This window comes from Macrobrachium nipponense, chromosome 9 (assembly GCF_015104395.2).
Source record: "Macrobrachium nipponense isolate FS-2020 chromosome 9, ASM1510439v2, whole genome shotgun sequence".
Classification (NCBI taxonomy): domain Eukaryota; kingdom Metazoa; phylum Arthropoda; class Malacostraca; order Decapoda; family Palaemonidae; genus Macrobrachium; species Macrobrachium nipponense.
In genome coordinates, this window is record NC_061110.1 from 58,925,545 (window position 1) to 58,951,097 (window position 25,553).

General features: G+C 38.6%; 1 protein-coding gene across 3 annotated transcripts in view; it reads right to left on the reverse strand.

The window, feature by feature from the left end:
• The window catches only part of LOC135218399 (protein scarlet-like), a 40,309-nt gene that overhangs the window by 11,492 nt on the left and 3,264 nt on the right, over positions 1–25,553 (reverse strand). For 2 of the 3 annotated variants that reach the window (XM_064254699.1, XM_064254696.1), the window contains exons 2-6: positions 12,081–12,255; positions 11,149–11,197; positions 6,313–6,499; positions 5,773–5,943; positions 1,045–1,283 (exon numbers count right to left, since the gene is read on the reverse strand). In XM_064254699.1, the coding sequence (XP_064110769.1) occupies positions 1,045–1,283; positions 5,773–5,943; positions 6,313–6,499; positions 11,149–11,197; positions 12,081–12,255 (821 nt within the window). The remainder of the gene's footprint in view (positions 1–1,044; positions 1,284–5,772; positions 5,944–6,312; positions 6,500–11,148; positions 11,198–12,080; positions 12,256–25,553) is intronic. The other variant, XM_064254697.1, reaches the window with a different exon arrangement.

Consider the following 25,553-nt stretch of genomic DNA (forward strand, 5'->3'; position numbering starts at 1 on the left):
AAAAGACGACTTTAAATCGGCTGAAAACGGAAATGTAAACGTTTTGCTTTCAAAAATCGTTCGCCAAAACTGGAACAAAAGAGATGAGGCAATTCTTGTCGCATCACGCAAAAATACGAACAATTTCCTTCCCTACTTATTCCAGCCATTCTGCAGTCAATCTTCAACCTATAGTTTTGAAAGTGTGCGAACAGGATATTTAAAAATATGAGGAAAATATGGCTCCCGGTGTTATTGAGTCCAGAATACTAAACTTCTAGTGATATCCATGCTATGCTTTACATGTTGCTTCGAACTTTCATCATGAAAAGATATTTTCATGCCTTCAGTAAAACAGGAGCATGCAATACATTTCCCGTTTTTTGAATTCAGGTTCCAGTTCATGGAAAATTTGCAATCAAAGTTGACATATGCATATGTGTGTGTATGTGTGTGTGAGAGAGAGAGAGAGAGAGAGAGAGAGAGAGAGAGATATTTAACCGTCTTTATTGCAATATAAATAAACAATTGTGACAGAAATTGCTAATAAGAAAATAGAAAAGCCTATGTATTTAAGCTTTCTAGGATACTCATGATGACTGTTCAATTCTGAACAGGTCTTTTGTTAATGTTAACTAGTTCTCGTGAAATTCATCCGCATCATTACTTAAAGGCCTCCAGATTCCATTAGCGTGACTTTAGAGATCGCAGCAATTCGCAGTACTTAGCTGTTAATTGCTTCAGTTTCTTGCCTAACCCAGACTTGAACCTTTGACCAGATCCCAATCCTTTCTCTGATCTCAACTCATCGTTCTTGAAGGGAGGCGTCTCTTACGGTGCGACCCAAATACCCACTGAAAATGCTTCTCTTTTTCATGAAATGGAATTTCCCTTTGCTTGCGTCATCTTTATTTCCTTGGCATTATGAAATTCTCTCGGGGAACAATATCGGTGTTGTATAAAAATAAAAAAAATAACCATAAAAAAATCGGTTGGCATAAGTAACATTGTCTATAGGTCCTTAAGCCATCCGTGATTAGTACTAAAGTTAGTTGTAGTAGGTACCTGTCCAAGAACTCGAGGGCACCAGACGAGGATCCCATGTAGGCCACGCGACCCTCAGCCAGCAGCAGTAACTTGTCAAACATGGCGAAGACTTCGGAAGATGGCTGGTGGATGGTGCAAAGAATGGTCTTCCCGCGGGCAGCCATGTCCTTCATCATGCGCACCAACTTTCTGGCGTTGTAGGAATCCAGTCCTGTGGTTGGCTCGTCGCAAAAGAGCAGCGGAGGATCTGTAAGAATCTGTTCACGGCATTTGAATATTAGAAATAAATATAATTTATAGTATAGAAACACGTGCATACACACACGCGCGCGCACACACACACACGCAAATGCGTACACACACACATACTTATATATATATATATATATATATATATATATATATATATATATATGTGTGTGTGTGTGTGTGTGTGTGTGTGTGTGTGTGTGGTGTGTGTGCGTGTGTGTGTTTGTGTGTGCGCGCGCGTGTACACAGAATAGATACTACTTGAATATTTTTAACTTATGATACTTTCCTTTACGTTTGTGTTTCTCATGATTCCGGTTTTGTTTTATTGATACTTATTATTATGGGTAAACAAAACCGGGATTTAAAACAGGAAGGCGTTAACTGAGTCGACAATTTGCCAAACGGTTAGAAGAAAAGTTCCTACTCTGCCTTTCGACTTTTGCTGATAGTTTCCATTTGCGTTATTTCTTTTCGTTTTCACTACTTTCTCACGAGTTCACCAATTTTCTCCTTTTTGCTCCGAGAATGCCAGTCGGAGATTGCTTGGGAAGTTGCAGGCTTTTTTGGTTTATTTCTCATAAACAAATTCACATCTTAATACTGGTACTACTGTTACTGCTAATAATAATAATAATGATGATGACGAAGATACAGAGATAAGAATTATTCATCTCGTCGCCGGCTACTGTCAGGCTAAATAGGTTGTGAGAAATCATTGGTCAACTTCTCGTAGGTTTGTTGTTGATAAAGGTAATCATCATAGTGGCCATGGATCGAAGGCAACTCCAAAGGCAAATGATGTCATTTTTCTCTAGCCTATGCATGTTTCGCAAACACATTGTTTACCAAAGTTGCTTCTTCTTTCGCTTTACTTTTATTGGAAGAACACCCATAATCTGCGCAACGAAACATTTTATGAACAGTTTCAGTTGACCAGTTTATAATAAGTGGAAGAGCTTACCACTGAACACCAGGACTCTCTGACGTCATAATCCGACCCAGTGTTTACCAGCGCAGCAGGGGACACATTTGGGTCGCTGGTGGGTTGATCTGGTATTCTTTAGTCCTTGAGTATAGGCAGTACTGCTCTGCAACACGTCTACAGCTTTCAAGGCAAAGTTGCCAGTTGGTTTCGATCGTTGAGGATAAAATATGATCCCGCGACACGTGGTATTAGGAAACTAGGCCTTTCATCGGTAATTGCTAAGATGAAACCATGAAAAGAGGAAGTCTGGCTTAAGTTTTCCACTTTACCGGGACAGTAGTTATTGCTACAGAATTGCGAAAACAAACGACAGAGTTCAGTTGCTCTACAGGAAAGCAAGACCGTAAATCCACGCCAATTAACGTGGCTTGAGGCGTAGGTCCACTTGTAAGTAGCAAAAAGCGCAAGCCAATCGCCCTTCGAGGAAATTTTACTCCTTATTAAAATGCATCATCAGAGCAGATAAGAATATCCCTTCGTTATGCCATCAGTGCCTCTACTCGGCATGGTAGGTAGACGATAACCGAGCTCTCTAATTCCTTTGAAGGTTTCTATCGTTCTACAAAGGCTTGAACTGAATAAGAAAAGGGGGAGCTCATTAAAGGATGATCAATCGCTCTATAACGATATTCGACGTGACCCCGTCATTCTCAAGAATTCATTTTAGTATTAGAAGAAGAAGAAAAAGAAGACAACAGATGCGGTTCGACTGTCTAAGAAATTAATCTTTCTTTATAGACTGTACGTCACGCACACTTCTTTAGAGAAAAGACGGAGACTCATTATTGTGTAGAATTAATTCTCTTCTATGTCAAAGACAATCAAAGAGACAAACGAGAAAATAATGCGCATACTGTACTCTGTGGTGGCTTGTTGTAAGTAGGAAAGTGACGCATGTTTCAGAAACATTGTCACAAGTTTTCCTTTCTGTTATTCCTCCTTCTGGGAAGCCTGAAATGACCTCTCTCATAAATTAGACGAAGGGAAAACTGACAGTTATCTTCATGTAACGGTTTCTTTCTCGACTACGTTTTAACCCTCTGTTGCTCACTCCCTTCAACTGAGGGCCTTCGACCCATCGAGTCTCAAAAAAGTGGACAGCTAGGGCACCTATAGTCATATTTAGTAATGATGTTCAACAACTCTCCTGTACTGTCATCTATTGGAGGATCTTATATGCAGTAAAAGGGCAGGTATCCGGTATTTCGAAATGAAAATACAATAATGAATTCAAAAGGCTGATAGAGTGAGCAGCCGGCTGTCAGGTACAGTAAGAAATAATTATATCTCGCACTTATTACTTTGGAAAATTTTCCTCAATTAGGCATTCCTTACACTGGCTGGTCCGCCACTCAGTCACACCCCCATCATTGTCCTCGGCACTGCGTGTTCAACTGCCATCCTTTCGTCCTCAACCGTAACTGCCCCGAATATCCTCGGTCTTACCCTGACCCCTTCGACCTTTGTCCTTTTCGGCTCTGCTCTTTTCTACTCTCTACAATGAACAAATCTTCAAGTACTCAGACCAAGAACACAGGACTGCATCCTCTTCAGAAAGCATCTCTGCATTGGCGTATGTCATTTTATTCTGAAATCCATTGCTCGTTCATTTACTTTTTATTTACCTCCTCGTAGGGCAACTTAATCTTCCTGGAATCTTTGCTCACCTTCTGCCCAACACAACTTTTCAGTTTTCTGGAAAAGGAAACTATTGGGATGCCTTTGTCTGTCCGCCCTCAGATCTTAACAACTACTGAGGCTAGAGGGCTGCAAATTTATTATCCACCTTCCAATCATCAAACATACCAAATTACAACCGTCTAGCCTCTGTAGTTTTGATTTTATTTATGGTTAAACTTAGCCATGATCGTGCGTCTGGCAATGCTATAGGTGCCGACAACACATGCCACCATCGGGCCGCAAATTCCCGAGATGTGCGAGTATACTATTACTGCACTAGCCCCGTTTTTTTTCTTCTTTTTGTCACGCCCCTAGGTTAGGTTGGGTTAGGTTACGTTACGTTTGTTCAGATAACTTGCGTAAGAGAAATATGGGTGTGGGAAAAATAATGTGATTATTTTAAAGCAGATTTTATGGTTAATTTTAAAGATATGACGTCACGCTTTTTTTTCAGGGAAGGTCGGTAGTCGGTTACAGTTTGGGAATACACCACCGGGCCGTGGCTGAGAGTTTCATATAGCATTATATGTATTTATTCGGCGCATTTATTACTGGTGTTTTTTTTATTGCATGCTCTCTGTTTCTCTGTAAACTTGTCTTTGATCCCTCTACCCATTCTTCTGTAAATATATCACTTCTCCTTCCCATCACTTCTGGCTTTTGCTTCCTCTTGCAGCCTTCAACTTATTTGTCTTCAACCCTATTCTATTCTTCATCCATTTTCTCCTTATAAGCTCTCCTTTCTTTCACCTTATCAGACTCACTTGTCTTCTCTACCTTTACAACTACATTTTCAGCTCTTCTCTCCAACTTACACTTCCATGTATCTGAACATCGGCTTCCGTCAAATGACGATCAGATGTACATACCTTCAGTCACTCTTCTATTCACGATTATATTTAACGACTTGCTTTTTCACTAACTATGAACCAGCAAATATTTAAACTTCTTCTTTTCCTCCCTTTTTTGTTTTCCAGCTGTGTTTGCTGATGTTTGTTTGTGAACCGTGTTTTTACAACAACCAAGCCCCCTTTCAGAATTCCACGGAACAGTTTCCACTTACTCCAGGAACTCCATATCAGCCTATAACGTCATCTTTTTTTGTCACACACACATACTATATATATATATATATATATATATATATATATATATATTATATATATATATATATATATTCATGATATATAATTGAAGTAATAAAATTTTACACTTAGGTAAGATGTGTATTAAAATTTCTTAAAGACGGGAGCTTTCGTCTACTTGATCAGTAAAACCTCATCAGCCGTACATACACATCTTACATAAGTGTGGACTTTTATTACTTCAAAATATTTCCAATCACGTTTATGGTGATTTATATATACATATATATATATATATATGATATATTATATATATTAATATATGTATATAAGACATATATACATACACTATTATATGCATTAATGTACTTTAATATCCAATTCTCTCTACCTCGGAATTAATATGTTTTTATATATATTAACCGAAGGGGAATTTTTTAGTCGGTAAAAATGTTGTCCTCTTGTGGATTCGAATTAGCGCGCGGAGGAGAAATCAACACCACAGCGACGTCACCGAAGTCCTGATTTCTCCTGTGTGCGCTGGTTCGAATCCACGAGAGGACGAAATTATTATCAACTAAAAAATTCCCCATCGCTTAACATATATGAAAATATATTACTTCCGAGGTAGAGCGAATTGGATATTAAAGGAGTTTTGTAGCTATATGAATCGCGGTGATGCGACAAAAATCCATATGCTATTATATATATAATTTCCTTCAAATATAGATAAAGCCGACTTACCTCTGTTGCAAAAGCAAGCCTTTTTCTCTCTCCTCCTGAGAGCGATTTATCCTGGCCAGGGATCCCAATCCGGGTATTCTGCGTCTTCAGCAGTCCCAGCTCCTTCATGAGTTCTTGAACGCGAGCGCTACGCTGCCACTGCGTCTTGCGGTAGTCCATTCGAAGCCTGGCCTGCTCGTTTCCGAAAACAACAAAGAACGCCAATAAGAATGTATACAATGTGCAATGCTTTAATTAAATAAACTTTCTTTGTTTGTGAATGATAATGCTATGAGAGAAATACATCAGGATTCTATTGCAACCACCATTTGCACAATTATGAATAATAAATGTAATAGAAATGTGCAAGTGGTTATCTAAAGGAACACACATACACACACTATTGACTTGTTGCTTTGCTTTACAGTTGACCAAAAGCATGTGAATAATGAATTAGCATTGGTTACTAAAAGAAAATATAATCTAGCTTCCTGCTAAGAGCAAATTAACTGTGGAATTTTGTATTTGGAAGGGTTGCAGAAAGGTGAAGCGAAGTCGTACCATAAAAGTCAAATGCTCCTTGACCGTCAGCGACCCGACGAAGAGGTCGTCCTGATGCACGTACCCGGCCAGGGAGGCCATCGTGCGGGTGGCCCTTCGACTGTTGACCAGGATGTCTCCGTCGACGATCACTCCGCCAGGAGTCCTATGAGCCAGGGCAGTCATGAGGGTGGACTTCCCAGCACCACTGAAGGACGAAAGTTGCGGTTAACTAGTTTGTCAAAGGAATCTCACTCATCAATAGAACAATAATGACCCACATTTTTTGTTCTCGCAAAAAATTCCAAGATTACAGTTTGATGAAACGAATTCCGCTGTGGATTAAACAACATAAGTCATTCGTGGAATACAAATGCGAAAAATAACGTCCATATGAAGTATTTCAAAAGTAACTCTCGTGGTATAAGAACCTTCACTTGCGTAGCAGAAGAACTCTATATTAAAAAAAAATGAAGCATGGAAAGTCATGAGCCTATGCTTGAAGGCAGATGATATCAAAGAAAATTCAAGAGAGGTTCACGAAAGGTATGAAACGCAGCTGAGATGAGAGAAAACGAAGGTAAAGCTAATCACAGCCGAAGCGAAAGAGACTTTAGAAGTATCAGTGAATTTAAGGTCGCCGTCACCGAAGCGTTTGTTCACTTATGACCCCCCCTCCCCCTTCCTTTAGAGCCTTTCTGAAACGTTTGTAACAAGCAGACTCGAAATTGAAGACGGAATGGAAGGCCAGCATGCGACAGACGCGTTCAAATGAACGTAAAAGGGACGTATCATTACTATGAGCATTTTTATGCGCCTGAAAATCTCAATAATTATAATAAACTAAGATGAAAGTATACCCATAAAGTCTTATAACGTTTTTTCCTAAAAGAACTTGTATTGCATATAAACGCATCTACAGTTAAATAATTTGATAAGATGGATTACAGGGGTCGAGAAGTATTGCATCGGTATCACCAAATACTCCCTAGAGAACAGAGTGCCTTACTGAGGTATGTTAATAATGGTATGGATTCCAGTTGCCGGTATAGTTCCATACTTCCATGCTCTCTCTTTCCCTGCGCCACTGAGCTTTTGATATTCAAATCCTGAGATTCGAACAGCACACATTTTTCCGCACTACATAGAGTAAATAGATGATTTGACGAATATAAAAATGATTTGATAAAATCGATACCAACAGTATAGTAATAATAGTATTAAAATGTTCAAAGAAGGAAAATGAAAAGGCGCTCCGAAAAGAAATGGAGAAATGAACGCCTCTGTTGGGCAAGACGAGGAGATGGAATGACTTAACGTGTTACGTAAGTGTAAAGAAGCCGAGAGAAACCTTAGAACTTTCTCACACGAAGCCTATGACAACCGGAGCTTCACATGATGAGAGAGAGAGAGAGAGAGAGAGAGAGAGAGAGAGAGAGAGAGAGAGGCCCAAAAGTAACTTTAACTGTGAAACATCTACGACAATAATTTCTGTACTTTTGTTATGCTCTTATGCTGTAATCTTTCGTCTGAAAGATCTGCATTATATATAGTAAAAAGAATATATATATATATATATAGATATATATATATATATATATATATATATATATATATATATATATACACTGAAAACTTATTCTCAGCTTAACCCCTAGTTGGGGTTGCAGGTTTTAATGAGCCTTTTCTGGGGTTTCTAACATTCACTGAATGTCTCTTCATATTTGTTCTCGACAGGTACGTTATGGATGGATGTACGTCCTTCCTGACGCCAATCTTCACCCATTTAACTAGGCCTGCAAATGTATGCTTATATATATATATATATATATATATATATAGTATATATATATATATATATATATATATATAATATATTTGGCAATGTGTGTATGTATGTATGTATAATTGGTATGGGCGCCCGGGCCGTCGGGGCTGGTTATGCCCGTAGACTTCGTTATTCTACGAATTTATCATACGCAGTAGTTAGAAAAAACACTAGCGTAGTCGTTTATATGAAGCTGCCAGATGAATATGCTTTTTAGTAAGGATTGGTAAATTGCATATTTAATAATGGCACACATCCCCACACACGCATTATATATATATATATATATATATATAGATATATATATATTATCATATATGTATGCCAGATAATTATATTATTATATACCGTATGTATGTAGTCGGTACTATATAATATGTATGTATAATATCATATATATATATAGATATATTTTTGGTTATATATATTAAAATATATATATGTAATGTATGTAGGTATTTAATAAATTATTATAATAAAAATATATAATATATCATATATATATGCATTGTGTGGCTATGTATGTATGTATGTATGATTGGTATGGGCACCGGGCCGTCGGTCTGACGGGACTGAGATTCGGAACGGAAATGGGTTTCCACCCCGGGAAGAGACCTCCGTTCGGGAACCCGGAAACCCCCGGGCTCCCAAAATTTCTACAGAAGTGGATCATGATAATTGGGAACACTTGCTCTAGCAACATGAATTTTGTTTACATTGAGTTCTCCCGTTCTGTGAGGTTATTAGCTGAGTAATGTTCCTATGCTAATTAACAGAGATATTCTTGACTTCACCTTATACATCAAAATCAGGGGCGGTTTCATTGAATTCATCACAATCAATCACGTGTCCAGTTTTCTTGTTTCATGCTCATAAGGACCTCTATATACATCAAAATCAGGGGCGTTCTTATCCATGTTAATTCTTCATTGAATTCATCACAATCAATCACGTGTCCAGTTTTTTTGCAGTTTTGTGCTCCAAAGGTGGATTTTCGAAAATCAGGGTGTGTATGTGAGTTAAAAATACATTTCACTTCATCAATCGACGAAAGAAGTTTTACCACAGTAGGGAAGCCAGTAATGACTTTTATTTTAGTCCTGATGTGCGTATGTGAGTATGTGTGTGTATGTCTACGGTTGAGTCTACCCCTACATTTTTCAACATTTATTGTTTTTCCTTTGCAGCAGCAGCTGAAGTCCAACGTACAAATGCCACCTAAGAAAAGAACAAGAATTGGACGAAAAAGCGAGGCAGCTTCGCATGCTTCAGAGCAAGGTCAAATGAATCTAATGATCAGAAAGATTCCAATGCTCTGGGTTACACGGACCAATCTAGCTGGGACCCGCCCGCAGGGTGGTAACCAGCTATTATATATATAGAATATTGATTGATTGTCATATCTCGGTGGTTATGAGAGCTGCACCAAAACAGTCAATATTGACTCTGCTCCAGAGGTGACAGAAGTCGCGTTCCAATTCCGGAAGAGAGCAAACTATTTAGGAATATTTGGTTTAGACCCATTGCGTCTGAATCACTAACGCGCGCTGGTTTTAACCGTCCCCCGCACTTTTATAGTTACACTTCATAAATAGAGAACAATATCCAGGAATTGGTACCGTGCATTCGTTACTGGTTGCGAAAGGGCGGTCAAGTCCCGCGGAATGAAAGGTTTCACCATTTATTGACGGTAAAATCGTTGAAGTACTACTAAGAAACAGTTAGTGATCTTTGGACCATATTAGTCCTTCGTCGCCAGGAAGCCTGCACAACACTTCGGAAACCGCTAATCACACCAAACGTTACTCTCCCATCTTTTCCAAATGTCATCCCCTACTGCCAGGCACGAGGACAAACTTTCGGGAAAATGTTGCAAAAATATCCACATAACCTTTGGCGTATTCCTGCTGCTCACTGACAAATAAACTGACAGATTAAAGGCCAGGGGTGGTGTACAATTTTGAATGGGAACCTTTGAAAAATGGTTTGATTCATTGGAAGCCTTCCAAAAGTCACTTCCCACCGAAGTCCTTATTGCTTGTAGGGGAGAAATGAATAACATACAATTACTAAAAGTTCACAGCATAACACTTCATCTGAGACCCTTTCTTCTAAATTTCAGCCTCGCGTTGGTCTATGCTCCCACAGCGGTTGGTCAAAATGACGGCAAAATGCAGTCATACTTTTCAGTGTAGATATGCTCGCTTTCAGGATTTTTTTCTTATTCGGACAATTATGGGCAGAGAGAGAGAGAGAGAGAGAGAGAGAGAGAGAGAGAGAGAGAGAGAGAGAATGCGACTGGATGAAATGATACACCTTGGTTAACAAAATATCTCACTTAAATTATAAAAGTCAGCATCCTTTGGTTTTCCTAAATGAAATCTAAATTGCTGAGCAAATGTGATTTCTTGCTCTTTTTCCTTCTCCAAATCCACACCCATGAACGATGAAAACCATATGAAATATTTCTAAAACTACAGGAAATACTTTAAACAAGTAAAAATGGAGGATGCTAGATTTTATGACTGAGGTGCAAATACGTAAAGCGCGACATGGAACGTGAATGGAGAGTCATGTGACTGTGAAGTGAACTCCGAGAATGAAAAAAAAAAAAAAAAAACTAAAGAATACGCTGTAAAGTCTTAGAAGATAATTAGAAGCCTTTATGAACCATCCGATATGTCAACTTAAGTAACATCAGAGTTTTCATATAAACTACAAGAAAAGACGCTTTGTTAGTTTCCTTGACAGATATAGCTATGCGCGTGAGACTCCTGGTAATGGCCGTATTAAAGGTATTGTTTTATCATTCCTTTTGGGGGAACACTCACGCGGTAGATTACGATGACTGGCAGGAGGATATTTGCCATTATGTAAAAAGTAAGTCACATTATCCAGTATCTGGTTGTCTGCTTTTCTATACAGTGTATGGCCCGTTATTCATTTGATTTCTGTTTTTTTCATGCACATTTTTATTCACAATAGAAAGGAGTGACAGAATAACGGAACGGGAGGTCGAAACTACTTACCTAGAACCCATGAGAGCCACCAAGCTACCAGGTCTGACGGCACCTGAGACTGCAAGTAAGAGAATGGATGTTTCAACACTTGCAGAAATATAGACAAATTATAGTTATAATTCAATGACTTAACTTTATTTATTACATGGTCATGAATGAAATAACTTATTATCTCCTAAACAAAGGAGGCCTGGAACTTTAATATTATATTCTTTGCTACATCGAATCTATAGAGCTTTCAATGCAATGCCGCAATGTTTCCCGTTACATTCCAACTCTGCTCGTATTTCGCCTTGAACTGGCGCCCTTCAAATTGTTTTATTTCTTAATTGTCGTGGGTACCTTATTAATTATGAACATAGACGGAAAACAATGTCATCCTACACACAAAAGCGCGGCAACCTCTCTTACATAAAGCATCTACTTCAAACTGAGGAGAAATTGAGTTGTGACGCTGCGGTGAGACGTGATGATGTCAGTCGGGTAACATGGCGCGATTCGGGGATATTGAGAGGGACTGCCTGGTGAGGTTTGGATGCGGTCTTTGCGGTGAGGTCACATGAAGGGTCAGGTTACGAATCCCATCCCTTCCTCTTTTTTTTTTTTTTCTTGCCGAGTTCCAGCAGTTTTATAACTAATTTTGAATCTTTTTACTATTTTTATAAACCAAAGGAATATTTACTGGGCAATACTAAATTTATAATAAAAAAGAGGGATTGCATGAACAGACTATAAACTCATTACACAATCTATTATTGTTTATGTAAATATAGGTCACATTTTTGGGGGTAGAAAAATGTTACAAAAAACTGGGGTAATATTAATCGTTCTTTGATATTTGATATTCCTATTATCATCACCAGCTTACTAATGTTAGTTCCTTGAACACATTTCAGAGTTTTATAGATTGCATATTCTATAGATGACATTGTTACTCTTACCATTGTTAAGGACGCGCTTAAATGGCCTCTGGTCATTGCCCTTCCTGAACCAGGCGGTCTTCTGGGGGACGTACACGCTGAGGTCCTTCCAGGTGAGAGTGATGCCTTCTTTGCCAGACGTCCAGGTTCCATATCCCAGCCCCGTCTGCTTCACCAAGTTTGTGTCGCCCTGCTCCTGCGGGAAAGCCCTGCACAGTAACGTCTTACTTCGATAGCAGTCATTGTTGTTCATATACTGTATATATATATTATATATATATATATATTATAATATATATATATATATATATATATATATATATATATATATATATATATTATGCACACACACACACACACATATATATATATATATTATATATATATATATATATATATATATATATATATGCATATAGATATATATATATATATATATATATATATATATATATATATATATATATATATATATATATATATATATATATATATTCCACACACACACACACACACACACACACACACATACATATATATATATATATATATATATATATATATATATATATATATATGTAAGCGAATACCGCAGGAAATTGATAAGCCGAAACCCGAGCGCTTTCGACTTCACTAACACATTGTCGACATTGTCTTAGTAAAGACGAAAGCGCTTGGATTCCTGCCTATCATTTTCCCGTGGTATTCGCTTATTCAATGAAGTCAAGTGCAGAAGGACAGACAAATAGCCATCTCAACAGTTTTCATTAAGAGAAAACTAAAAAGGTCATGTGTGAAACTGGAGTCAATCCATTGTCATTAATCCGAAACTTCCAATAAGTGGAGAAAGGAGATTTGCTAAGGTGACTGTGTCAGCCAAGGGAGTTTGAATGCAGGGGCGAGGAAGATGTCCGTTAAAGCTTGCAAGCCAAATAAGCGCATGCCCCGTTTGAAGATTGGTATTTTATGCTGCGGATGGGAATGATCTTCTGGACATGAGATGTCGTCGTCAGTTGTTTTGTCTTTGGTGGATACCTTCATCGAGAATTCCAAAATCTTGTGGCGTTTGTGTTGAACTTGAAATGGTCCCCTTTTCTGTAAACGAAGGTTGTAGTGAGAGATTTTGCCAAAATGTGATGTAACCAGCAGCGTCATTTCAGACTTTCCTTTGGGGCTGGGGTGGCGGCAAAGGTTTAGAAATTATGGTAAGGGTGGGGTGGTGGCGAGCAAAACGAGCCCTATCAGCTTCGGGTAGCGGGTGGGCGCTGTAAGCCCCCTAGAAATTTTTGGAAATTTGTGCGCATTTTGAAGCCATATAAGATTCACCTTGGAGTGAATTTACTATTATTATTATTACGATTTCAGAGACTAGTGGGGCAAACCAAGTCTTAGGGGGGCCATCAGTGTCTTGAGGGGGCAAGTGCCCCCAAAGCCCCACGCAAATGAACGCCCTTAGATCAAGCATACCAAATAACAGCCCTATAGGCTCAGTAGTTTTTATTTGATTTAATGTTAAGTTCGCCGTGATCGTGCGTCTGGCTGCTCTGCTACCAACAAGACAGGCCACCACTGGGCCGTGGCTAAGAGTTTACACAGAACCTGTCTTTGGGAATACCTTGGAGGCAGTTAATGACTTGGCTCTCTTCATAGCTGACTGGATGGTGTCACTGTCACCCACATATCAACCCAATTAGGCATACGTTGGAACCATTGGCAGGGTAGATGTATTTATTATGTATAATCCCTTTAGTGGCTATAAAATTTCCTCCAAGAAGGAACTGTTGAGAAATCAGGCCGTCATGATTTTGGGGGCAGACCTCTCATCATCTACGTAGGGAGTATCTGAATTCAATTTCATAATGTCCAAGTGGTGTGAATAAATGAATGTTTATGGGCTTTCTTATGTGAAGGGCCAAAACTATACAGGACTGTTTATCCAGAGGGATAATACATAAATAAAATGACTGTAAATAAGCAATTGCAGGAATATCAACTTCATCATCATCATTTTGGAATAAAATGATGTCAATCATGATCTCATTATGGCGCAACCGTGATTCGTTGGTGTACGTGCGAGGGAAAACTTTTCTGTACAGAATGGGACTTCACCCTAGACCTAGAGTACCTAGACACTCAGATCCGTTCTACATCAAAACTGCGTTGGTGTCGTCACTGATACGTCATTCATCGCCACGTCACCGTTGGCATGAAACGTCATTGTCAGCGGCCCTTGTCGCATCATTTCTTTCGTGGATGTCGGACTCCTATCACATGTTGCTGCAGGACATCCTCTCTAGATAAGAGAACTTTTGTCAGAGGACAGGAGCGTCTCTCGTTCGTCCTCAAATCTTCATCAAGAAGAAAAGTAGAAGTACATCCTGCTTTATCTAAGGGTTGGTTTCCTAGAATATTATGAGGGCGACACAATGCATTTGGATGGATTGAAGGTGAATGGAGACATTTGCCTTTTATCTCTCTTAAAAACTGACTGCCTCTGTCTTTTATCTCTCTTAAAAACTGACGCTCTTCTTTTATCTATCTCAAAAGCTGCCTGCCTTCTGTCTTTATCTCCTCTAAAAACCTGACTGCTCTTGTCTTTTATCTCTCTAAAAGCTTGAAAAAACTGCTATTGTCTTTTATCTCTCTAAAACGGATGCCTCCTTGTCTTTATTCGTCTTAAAAACTTTGATGCTTCGTCTTTCTGTCTCTCTTAAAAGCTGACTGCCTCTGTCTTTATCTCTCTTAAAAATTTTGATGCCTCTGTCTTTTTATCGCTCTTAAAAACTGACTGCTTCCTGTCTTGTTATCTCTCTTTATTCCTTTCCCTCTTAAAAGCTGATGCTTTCGTCTTTTATCTCTCTTGAAAAACTTGACTGCCTCTGTCTTTTATCTCTCTTAAAAAACTGACTGCTTCTGTCTTTTAGCTCTCTTTAAAAGGCTGACTGCCTCTGCTTTTATCTTCTTTAAAAACTGACTGCCTCTGCAGAAAATCTCTCGAAAACTGGACCTGGTTCTGTCTTTTATTTCTTCCTTCTTAAAAGCTGACTGCCTCTGTCGTTTATCTCTCTGAAAAACTGACAGCCTCTGTCTTTTTATCTCTTCTTAAAACTGACTGCCTTGTCTTTTTTTCTCTCTTAAAGCTTGAACCTGCCGTCTGTCTTTTAATCTCTCTTAAAAACTGACTGCCTTGTCTTTTATCTCTCTTAAAAGCTGAGCTGCCGTCTTCTTTTATCTCTCTTAGAAAACGACTGCTCTGTCTTTTGATCTCTCTTAAAACTGACTACCTCTGTCCCTTTTATCTCTCTTAAAAACTGACTTAAAAACTCTGTCTTTTATCTCTCTTAAAAGCCTGACTACCTCTGTACTTTTATCTCTCTTAAAAGCTGACTTAAAACCTCTGTCTTTTATCTCTCTTAAAAACTGACTGCTTCTGTCTTTTATCTCTCTTAAAACTCTTGACAGCCGCTGTCTTTTATCTCTCTTCAAATACTTGGGGGGAGGGGGGAGGGGAAAACTGCCTCTGTCTTTTATCTCTCTTAAAAAACTGACTACCTCTGGTCCTTTTTATCTCTCTTAAGACTTGAAAAAAACTGCCTCTGCTGTCTTTTATCTCTCTTAAAAACTGACTACCTTTCATCTGGCTTTTATTCTCTCTTAAAAACCTTTGACTGCCTCTGTCCTTTTATCTCTCTTAAAGCTGACCTGCCTCTTCTTTTATCTCTAATTAAAAGCTTGCTGCCTCTGTCTTTTATCTCTCTTACATAAACTTGACTACGCTCTGTCTTTATCTCTCTTACAAAAAAAACTGACTACCTCTGTCTTTTATCTTCTATTAAAGAAAAAAGCTGCTGCTCTGTCTTTTATCTCTCTTAAAAACTGACTACCCTCGGTCTTTTTATCTCTAAAACTTAAAAACTGAAAAACTGCTACCTCTCTTTTTATCTCTTAAAAAGCTGACTACCTCTGTCTTTATCTCTCCTTAAAAAGCTGACTAACCCTCTGTTCCTTTATCTTGTTCATCTTAAAAGCTGACTGTCCTCTGTCTTTTATCTCTTAAAAGCTGACTGCCTCTGTCTTTTATCTCTCTTAAAAACTGACTGCCTCTGTCTTTTATCTCTCTTAAAAACTGACTGCCTCTGTCTTTTATCTCTCTTAAAAACTGACTGCCTCTGTCTTTTATCTCTCTTAAAAACTGACTGCCTCTGTCTTTTATCTCTCTTAAAAACTGACTGCCTCTGTCTTTTATCTCTCTTAAAAACTGACTGCCTCTGTCTTTAATCTTTCTTAAAAACATCAGTTGTACGGCGATGTGAATCTACCATAATCAAGATGAATGCAAATCTTGCTCACCATTTTCTCTATCTGTGTCTATTTGTTTCATTTCCTTTACAGAATCTGACAGTGCTTTCTTATCACCAGGTATGAGATTAATCAGATCAAACTCCTGAGGTCTCAGTGATCGTGATCGAGAGACGATTCCCTTTGCCCAAAGGGATCTAGAGGTACGACAATATGGATTTGATCAGGGTCAACATTTCGTGGGGATTGGAGAGAAATGCTTTGTCATCGATCGAGCGAAGTTTTTAATGGTAGTATAATTATGCTAGCGTCTACTGAAGTTAAGTGGCTAATATGCAACATTTTGATTCCCATCATGATCACTGTTCCGCAATGATGCCACGCCTATTCCATGATCACCATCATCAACAGCAATCGCGACCGGTTGAGAGAAGTGAAGGTATTTTAAGAACGGCTGCCATGCTGCCTTTCTTCACTGGGTCACCGAGAAACAACGGCATAGCATCATAATAGTGACGTCATGTTCTTCATTGGACATGACTGCAAATAGATAGCTCCAAGTGTGACATGAGTTTCAAATTTGAGATGGTTTTTCCTTAGTTTGAACTCTAAAGTCTTGCAAAATCTTGGCGGCCCTAAGATAATTCAAGTCAAGATTCTTTTGGTTTTCGTGTACTTGAATGACAGCAATCCTTGTGAACCGTAAAAGTCAAACAGATTCAGGTTTGAATTTGCCGGCTGAGCAAAGCAAATGTCGCGAGACATGAGTGGAGAGTCAGAGGCCTTGGCAGTTTGGCCAGCTTCAGGAATGTTCACCGCAGGATTTTTCCTTGTTCAGTGCCGGCGACGATTCTCAAGTTTGGTTGCTACATACGCAAAAGTCTGCTCCAAGTATGAGTCTTTTATAGAAGCTGATCTATTATGCAGCATCATTCCATTAGATTTTTCGCTGGTGACAAAAAAAATGTATTGACTAAGTCAATTATGATAATATCTTGAATCGGTTCGCAATTCTAGATTTTCTTTTAAGGGTTTCAGAACTCAAGGAGCATAACACTATCTTGAGTGAACGTTGTTATTCATCTTCGTTCCTGCAATCTTAGAATTTTGCTCTCTGGATCTTAATGATTAAGAACTTTGTGATTTTCGTACATAGAAACTTCAGTAGAAAATGATCCCTCTCTGGAATGACCTCGGAAAATGAATGATGAAGGATATCAAGCTATGAATGATTTTTGGGGCCAGAGGACTGAGGTCAAAGAGACGGAGGAAAATGAAAAAGCTATTTAATTGATTTACGATCATCTGGAATGAAATGTTGGATATCATTTCAGCTTTCCTTCATCTTTTGATCTTTTTTTGTCTTTGAAATTTGAGCAAATTAAAGTATGGCAAACTAGGCTATGTATATAATATCCTTCTGCCCGTTTCGGCTTGCACATTTTTGTCTCTCAAGGTCGAAAGCTGACACGAGAAAGAGGACAAGATTCTGGGAACACAGAAGCCGAAAAAACATTCCAAAGCATGTTGCCTTAAGAGAAGCACAAGATCAATCTAGTGAATGATGTTATGATAGAATTTTCTGTGTTGCCAAGAGAGGCCATAAATGCGATATTAATATGACCAAGACGAAAGTGATAAAATCGAGAAAACCAAAGTAGCGCTGAGCACATCCTTATCGCGATTCATAAGGATAAAAGATCATATCCGCTTCCCGTTAAAAAATAGCCATCTATGAATGAGTGCTTATGTCTCCGCTGGACGCTCGGTAATTTACCGAGGGTTCATGATGAGGAACAGCTGATAAGAATGAGTTTGATATTCATGTATATATAAATACCGCTAACTCCCAATTACAGACCAGTGGCTAAGGAGCTGCCTTGTACTCAATTTCGCTACGCTCAAGGTTCTACTGTTAAGAAAAAGAAAGAGTGATGGCTACTTTCAACCCCGCGGACACTTGGTATGCACAAAGTTCCCCTGCAGTTGGCCCTTTTCATAATGAAAATGCTGCAGTGGATATGGAATATGTTGGTGCATGTGGAGGAAGTGTTCAGCAGCATAGGGAGGCGACTGCAACCGATTTTTACAGCGCAGAGAGTCTTCAGCAACATGGTCATTTTAGCGCCTTCGGTGGATCTCACTGGAGTAACAACGACGGCTTTACTAACTGGCAGACTTCAACATTTCAACAAGCACATGATGGAGGTGCTTTGCCAAACCCCTTCTCACAACCATACGAAGCAATGAACACTGAAGATGATTTAAACAGCGCTCAAGGTATGGATACTACTCATTTCAGTGGGGTCATTCAAGGCACACAGCCCCGAGACTCAAACCCCCACACAGAACACGACCTTTTCTCCCACAATAACACAGCAAGCAATCACCTAGGCACTATTAGCGAAGAAGGACTGACGGAGGAAGCCTCCAGTTATGAAGAGAGTTCATCCGGAACCATCAGAATACCAGCAACGGGTGATTTGACTCAGATGTCGAATTTCGGGCAAGCCTTGGACGGAGAGGTCCACTGCCTCATCACTGGCAGAAAATTAAAGGCCTACGAATGGCCCCTTCAGTACAGCTCCAAAATGGAATCCAAAAGGCGGAGATCGATTCAAGCTTTCGAGAACCGTCAACAGAAGGACGCCAGTCAACACGAAATGATGAACAAACTGGAGGCGGTAAGAAAGGAAGTTAAGGATCTCCGGAAAGTTCGAGATGAAGTTTTATTCAACATAAACTATCTGGAAAGGTTACTGCCATTGCAATCATGAAGTTTTTACCAAAAGTAGCTTTAGCTTCATCGTGATGGGAAATGGCCGATTTTCTTTGAACACGATGACTACAATGATTACTGTTCAGGATAAATGTTTCTTGTTTCTTGACGACATTGGCTAAATTTGCTGTTTTGTGTAATAAACTATATGGGAACAGTTTTTGACTTATTCACCATTTTTCAAACGAAATATTTTCATTCAGCAAAAAATATGGAACCATACTGTGACGTAAGTTGTAGCCTTCAAGCAAGAGAAGAAGGTTTGAAGGCACCGGGTGACCACCAGCTCTTGAATTGTGGGTCATTTGGTGGAGAGGGTCGTAGGTCAATTCAGTTCACTCAGTATCCCTGGAACCTGGCACTGCTGAGAAGTTACACTTGCTACTGAACCAGTCGTCCTAAAATTTATGTGAAGGGCTTATTTGAGTCAGAAAAGATGACTTACAATGGTTGGAACTATTGCTTTATTGTGCAGAAACGAGGATAGGCAACTGAAAATACTAGTCACTCGCATCTTGGTCCCAACCCGGAGAAAATGAAAGTTACATTCTTGGCCAGGATAGCAGGATATTCTGTGGCAGTTTATAATCCTAATTTAAAGTGAATTTGGTATCACTTGGTTATTGTGCCTTATATATGTACCATATATATATATATATATATATATATATATATATATATATATATTATATATATATATATATGAATGTCTTTTACTGTAATATGACGATAAAAGGCCCACAAAACTGGAGGACACTGGAAATCGTCGAGTTAATCCTTAGGCCGTTTCTCAAGCAGGTGTCCAAGGACATCCGACCACCGGACGAGTTGCTAGACGGGAGTTAATGAGGCCAGAAGACACTGGGTCACCAATAGAGACTTATTGCCACACCTATATAAGTTTTGTATATATATATATAATATATATATATATATATATATATATATATATATACTCCTGTAAGACATCCTATGTCCATATTTTACCAGTGATCAGGAGAACAGAAGGAATTGCTCGAAATATATGGTTTGCAACGTTCAAATAGTGTTTTATGGGCCTTTTATCATCATATATAATATATATATATATATATATATATATATATATATATATATATATAATATATATATATATATAATACTGGAAGATTGGGGCATCTAGAACACCAAAGATTCATCAGGAATAAAATAGCAAACAGCCATCGTAGCATCGTTAATTTATTGGCCAAATTTTCGAGACCACATGTCTCATCTTCAGGGCTGTAAGATTAAATAAGGTAAAAATTAAAAGTTGGACTCAGTTAAAAAAAAAACTCACAAAGTCTAAAAACATGAACTTAAATAAATTAACGATGCTACGATGGCTGTTTGCTAGTTTATTCCTGCTATATACATACATACATACATACATATATATATATATATATTATATATATATATATATATATATATATATATATATATATATATATATATCATTGGTGCCACTGGTGAGATCAGATAGATTTTCACAGATACAGGACAGTGCTGACATTGTGAGCAATGCCCGCTTTGGCTAAGTAGCACAACCCTCAGATCACTAGTTCATGCATAGAGCACAACCCACCAGCTGACCCAACCGTTTGAGGAGACCAGCGTCAGCTGGTGTTGGAAAGGGACAAGGGACTAGTAACCTCATCCTTCAAGATTTGCTGAAAGATTGGGAGGCGGCACCTCTCAGGTGCAAGTCAGTGCCGGATTTAAGGACGAGGGGCACCTGAGCCACGTGGCCCCTCTTGGATTTGAATCATGGAACATTTTCTTTCAATAAATCAATATAAGTGGCAAAACTTTGCTTAGTTAATGAATATTTCAACAACAACTATTCAACAAAAACAATAACAACTACTGTGTGCATCGATAAGTATGTACCATATATGTGTACTGTACATAGTACATATACGTATATATGATAATCCTGAGTGGCCCCCCATAGAAAAAGTTTCTAGATCCGCCACTGGTTCCAACCCCCACCTCCCCAGCTCCGGGTAAAAGAGCCTTGAAGGGAGTTTGGGACTTGAAGAAAGAAGACGCGGGAGAAAAGTCAGTCAGGGGAAAACAAACAATTTGATACGAGACTGACTGCGGGTGCTGTGACGTCACCCATACGTCATGAGATCTGCTATCATTACGTCTTCCGCTTGGAGGTTATTCCTTAAATGAGCAACAATACTGTGCACACACACACACACACACATAATGAGCGAATACCACAGGAAAATGACAGTCAGAAATCCAAGGGCTTTCGTCTTTACTAAGACATTGTCAAGGAACGTTCCTTGACAATGTCTTAGTAAAGACGAAAGCGCTTGGATTTCTGACTGTCATTTTCCTGTGGTATTCGCTTATTTAATGAAGTCACGTGCATCTACTGTGATTTTTTTAAGCACACACACACACATATAAATAAAATTTATATATATATACACATACACACACACACACACACACACATATATATATATATATATATATATATATATATATATATATATATATATATATATACAAAAAGGCATTAAAACAGACAGCTTGGTGCATGGTTTTCCTTCATTCATCACGGTCTATGTTTTGATACCCTTGTCCCACCCTCAAGGGAAAAAATAAAAAATAAAATATATAAATACAGTGAGAAATATTAGTATGTATATACAAATAAATTATGATGAATTAAAACATCAATACAACAGGTAAACCTAGAATAAAATTGTTAGAAAAGAGAAAGAAGTAGAATGTTTCAACTAACAGACCTTATTCCTCAAAGTTCAGCTGCTGTATGGAAAAGAGCCAACACAAGGCAGGGTGTGGTTTAAGCTATTAGACCCAGGGCCTGGACGAGGAATAATAATGTCCCAAAAGGGAAAAAGCTTCTTGATCGCTAAGGATTGAAGAGCGGGGAGGTGGTGTTCGTGTTGGCTGGTTAGTATAATCCTAAAATCACGAGTTAATTTTACTTTAGCATCGTTTTTTATAATTTCTAATGTTTGATGTTTCAGGATCGGACGACTTGCACCCACTACGAAAGCTTACGCCAATATATGGGTCACATCTGACTTTAAGCAGACGGCGCTTGTTTCCCACGCACGTCTGCTGACAATGAATGGCATTGACAGCGAGTAAATAAATAATCAACAAAGAACTGCATTCAAGAAGGCAGCTTTTCTTTGCGGCGAAACATACCACCAAAAGTTCTTGGGTTCTTAAATAGGAGCTTCACGTTAATTAATGTTGATTTGTGTGCCAAGAGTGTGGTAGCAGGAGGGTGAAAGGACTTACTTATCCAGTGTTCTCTGAACATATTTAAAAAATAAATTGGAAGGATGCCAGTTGGATTTAAAATAATCATAGAGAAAACCGATTTTCTTGTGAAAAAGATTCCAACCAGATGTACATAAAAGTGTGATGGCTCTGTGGAGGAGAGTGGACAGTGGACATTGGACAGGGAATTCAGTTTAAAATCAAAAGATTATGAACTGTAAACAGAACATTCTGTCCAAGACCTGCAGAGGCTTTCTTTCGAAACGCACCAGTATGAAATCTATTGTCATCACAGATGACAATGGTTTCTAAATAGGATAACTGGTTATTATTTTCTAATTCATAAGCAAATTTAATTCTATTATGTAGTGATTTAGTATATAGTAAATACTGTTCACAGTGGTTTGTTTGTTTGTATGGAGTTTTCACGTTGCATGGAGCCAGTGGTTAATCAGCAACGGGACCAACGGTTTTATGTGACTTCTGAACCACGTCGACAGTGAACTTTTATCACCAGAAATACACATCTCTAACACCTCAATGGAATACCCGAGAATCGAACTTGCGGCCACCGAGGTGGCAGGTCAAGACCATACCGATCACGCCACTGAGGTCACAGTGGTGACGGTCTTTGAGAAGGACAAATGTGTCGTCAACATAACGGCGATAAAATAAAGGCTTAAACACAGACGCACACAGCTGTGCAGTTGTCCAGCAGCTCTCTTCCACTTGCTTGTAAACTTCATCATTGAAAAAAACTCTACGCGATTAAAACCGCGGTAGGCAGTGCCCTGATTATTCAAAATTTTGGTACCCAAGATATAATTAATAGTTTCCTCCACCGGTATATAAGTGAGTAGTCATTCTATATCAAAACTGGCCATGACCAGGTCGGAATCTTAACATAAAATATTATCTTTAAATTCTAAAGACCTGTTAACAGTAAATTCATTTTTGAAAGTTTTCCAAAAGAGGGACTATGTATTTTGCGATTTTGTAGTTGGGTGTATTATATGAAGAAAGGATGAGCCTCATAGGTAGGCTACGTTCTCTTTATGTATTTTGGGGAGGCCACACATGAGATCATAAGAAGTTCCAGGGACGAAAAGCTCATCAGATGGTTAGAGTAATAACTTTTATATTTTTCAAATATTTTAGAAAACGATTCATTTTGTCCTCTTTCTTAAAAATAAGTTTAGGGTCTTTGCTACCAGTTTTCTGAAATTTAGAATAATCAGTGAGGACATTTAGCATTTTTTGGATATAATCAACTTTATTTAAAATAACTGTATACCAATTACTTTAATTTGGTTCGGAAAATATAAAGTTATTATTTTGACTTAATTTCTGAAGAGGATTGAGATCATCTTTATTAATTAAAGAAAGGGGTCCACCTCGTTTTCTGTTTGTGGTCATTGGTATGAACGAAAGCGAACAGCTCCGTCGAGAATTTTGACGGGTTAGCTAGCATTCAAAGGCAAGTTCTTCAATTTGGTACAAAGTATTAGCAAGACAAATAGTACTCACAGTAGGAAGGTTTGTCGTTGGGTAAGCAGAAATCCAGCCCAAGAGATAAAAGAAATTCTTCTTTCTTGGTTCAGTTAGTGTCAAGAGATATTGAAAACCGCCTTGTGCCCTTTACCATCAAAATTCGGTTCGAAAACGCTCAGTTCCTTAAGTTTATTTTCATGGGTATTTTGTACCTTTAAGTCTTCAGATAACAACCAGTTAAAGATGGCTAAATCAATAAGTGCGAGTTGGTTATGGATAACATTATATCATTATATTGATGTTTTACTTTATCATAATTCATTTGTACGCATATAATGACAGTTTTCACTGTTTGTATATTTTACTCTGGATTTTTAGCCTTGAAGAGGAGACAAGGATCTCGATACGTAGGTCGTGATGAATAAACGAAAACCATGCACCAAGCTGTCTGCTTCAGTGCCTTCTTGCGTATTTGGCTGGGAAATAAACTCGCTCTTACACTAATGTGTGTAATACAGCACTGTTGCAATTTTAAGGAGTAACCTCCAAGCGGAAGGCGTGATGATACGTGGCCACGGATGATAGCAGATCTCATGACGTATGGGTGACGTCACAGCATCCGCAGTCAGTCACGTATCAAATCGTTCGTTCTCCTCTGACTGACTTTTCTTCCGCGTCTTTTTAAAATGAACCTTTTCTTCCATGGGCAGCTCTGTCATTAATTTCACGGAATGCCTATCAAAGGAAATGCATCACTTCTTGTAATTTTCACGATAATTCTGTTTTCAGTCGCCAAAACTTAAGAATCAATTACGGATTATATTAATAAAGCATTTGCTATAAGCTGTTGAGTTATTCATGTTAGTGCTTGAATGCTTTCATGGGCCCCTGATGATGTGATTGTAACTAAATAAGAGGTGATCTTCATCATACTTGGGGGCGTGTTCAACTAAAGCTTACCATGATGAAAAACCTGAACAAATTATGGAACAGTTTGATGAACCTTGAGGGTAAAAGAACAGAACCAATTATATGACCATCAAATAAATATGAATGAACTCTAGGTTCAAGAGGAGGATGCTGAGGATGTTTGGTATAAAGTGTAAATAGTAGAGGAGTCTACGGTTCAAGGTTTTGATGACGAAAACAAGACTTTGTAATTTCAAGTTGTGAGAATTGTTTGTTTCTTTGTAAAGTGTTTTTACGTTGCATGGAACCAATGGTTATCCAGCAACGGGTCCAACGGCTTTACGTGACTTCTGAACCACGTCGAGAGTGAACTTCTATCACCAGAAATTCACATCTCTAACACCTCAATGGATTGCCCGAGAATCGAACTCGTGGCCACCGAGGTGGTACGCCAGCACCACACCGACCACACCACTGAGGTGCAAGTTGTGAGAATGACTGGTTTAGTGCCAAAGGAGATCCGTGGTGTGTCTTCTTAACTATTCAATACCTGCAGATGGAGTGATCCAAGAATTTGAGGAATAGGAAATTGGGTCACAAATGGAGTGAAGAATGAAAGGTGTTTGCTGAAATATAGAGAGAAAATACTATACTTCAGAGACTGCTGTCTCCCTCTTCAGGTAGATGAATGAGAAATGTTATAGAAAAGGTGGTATTTA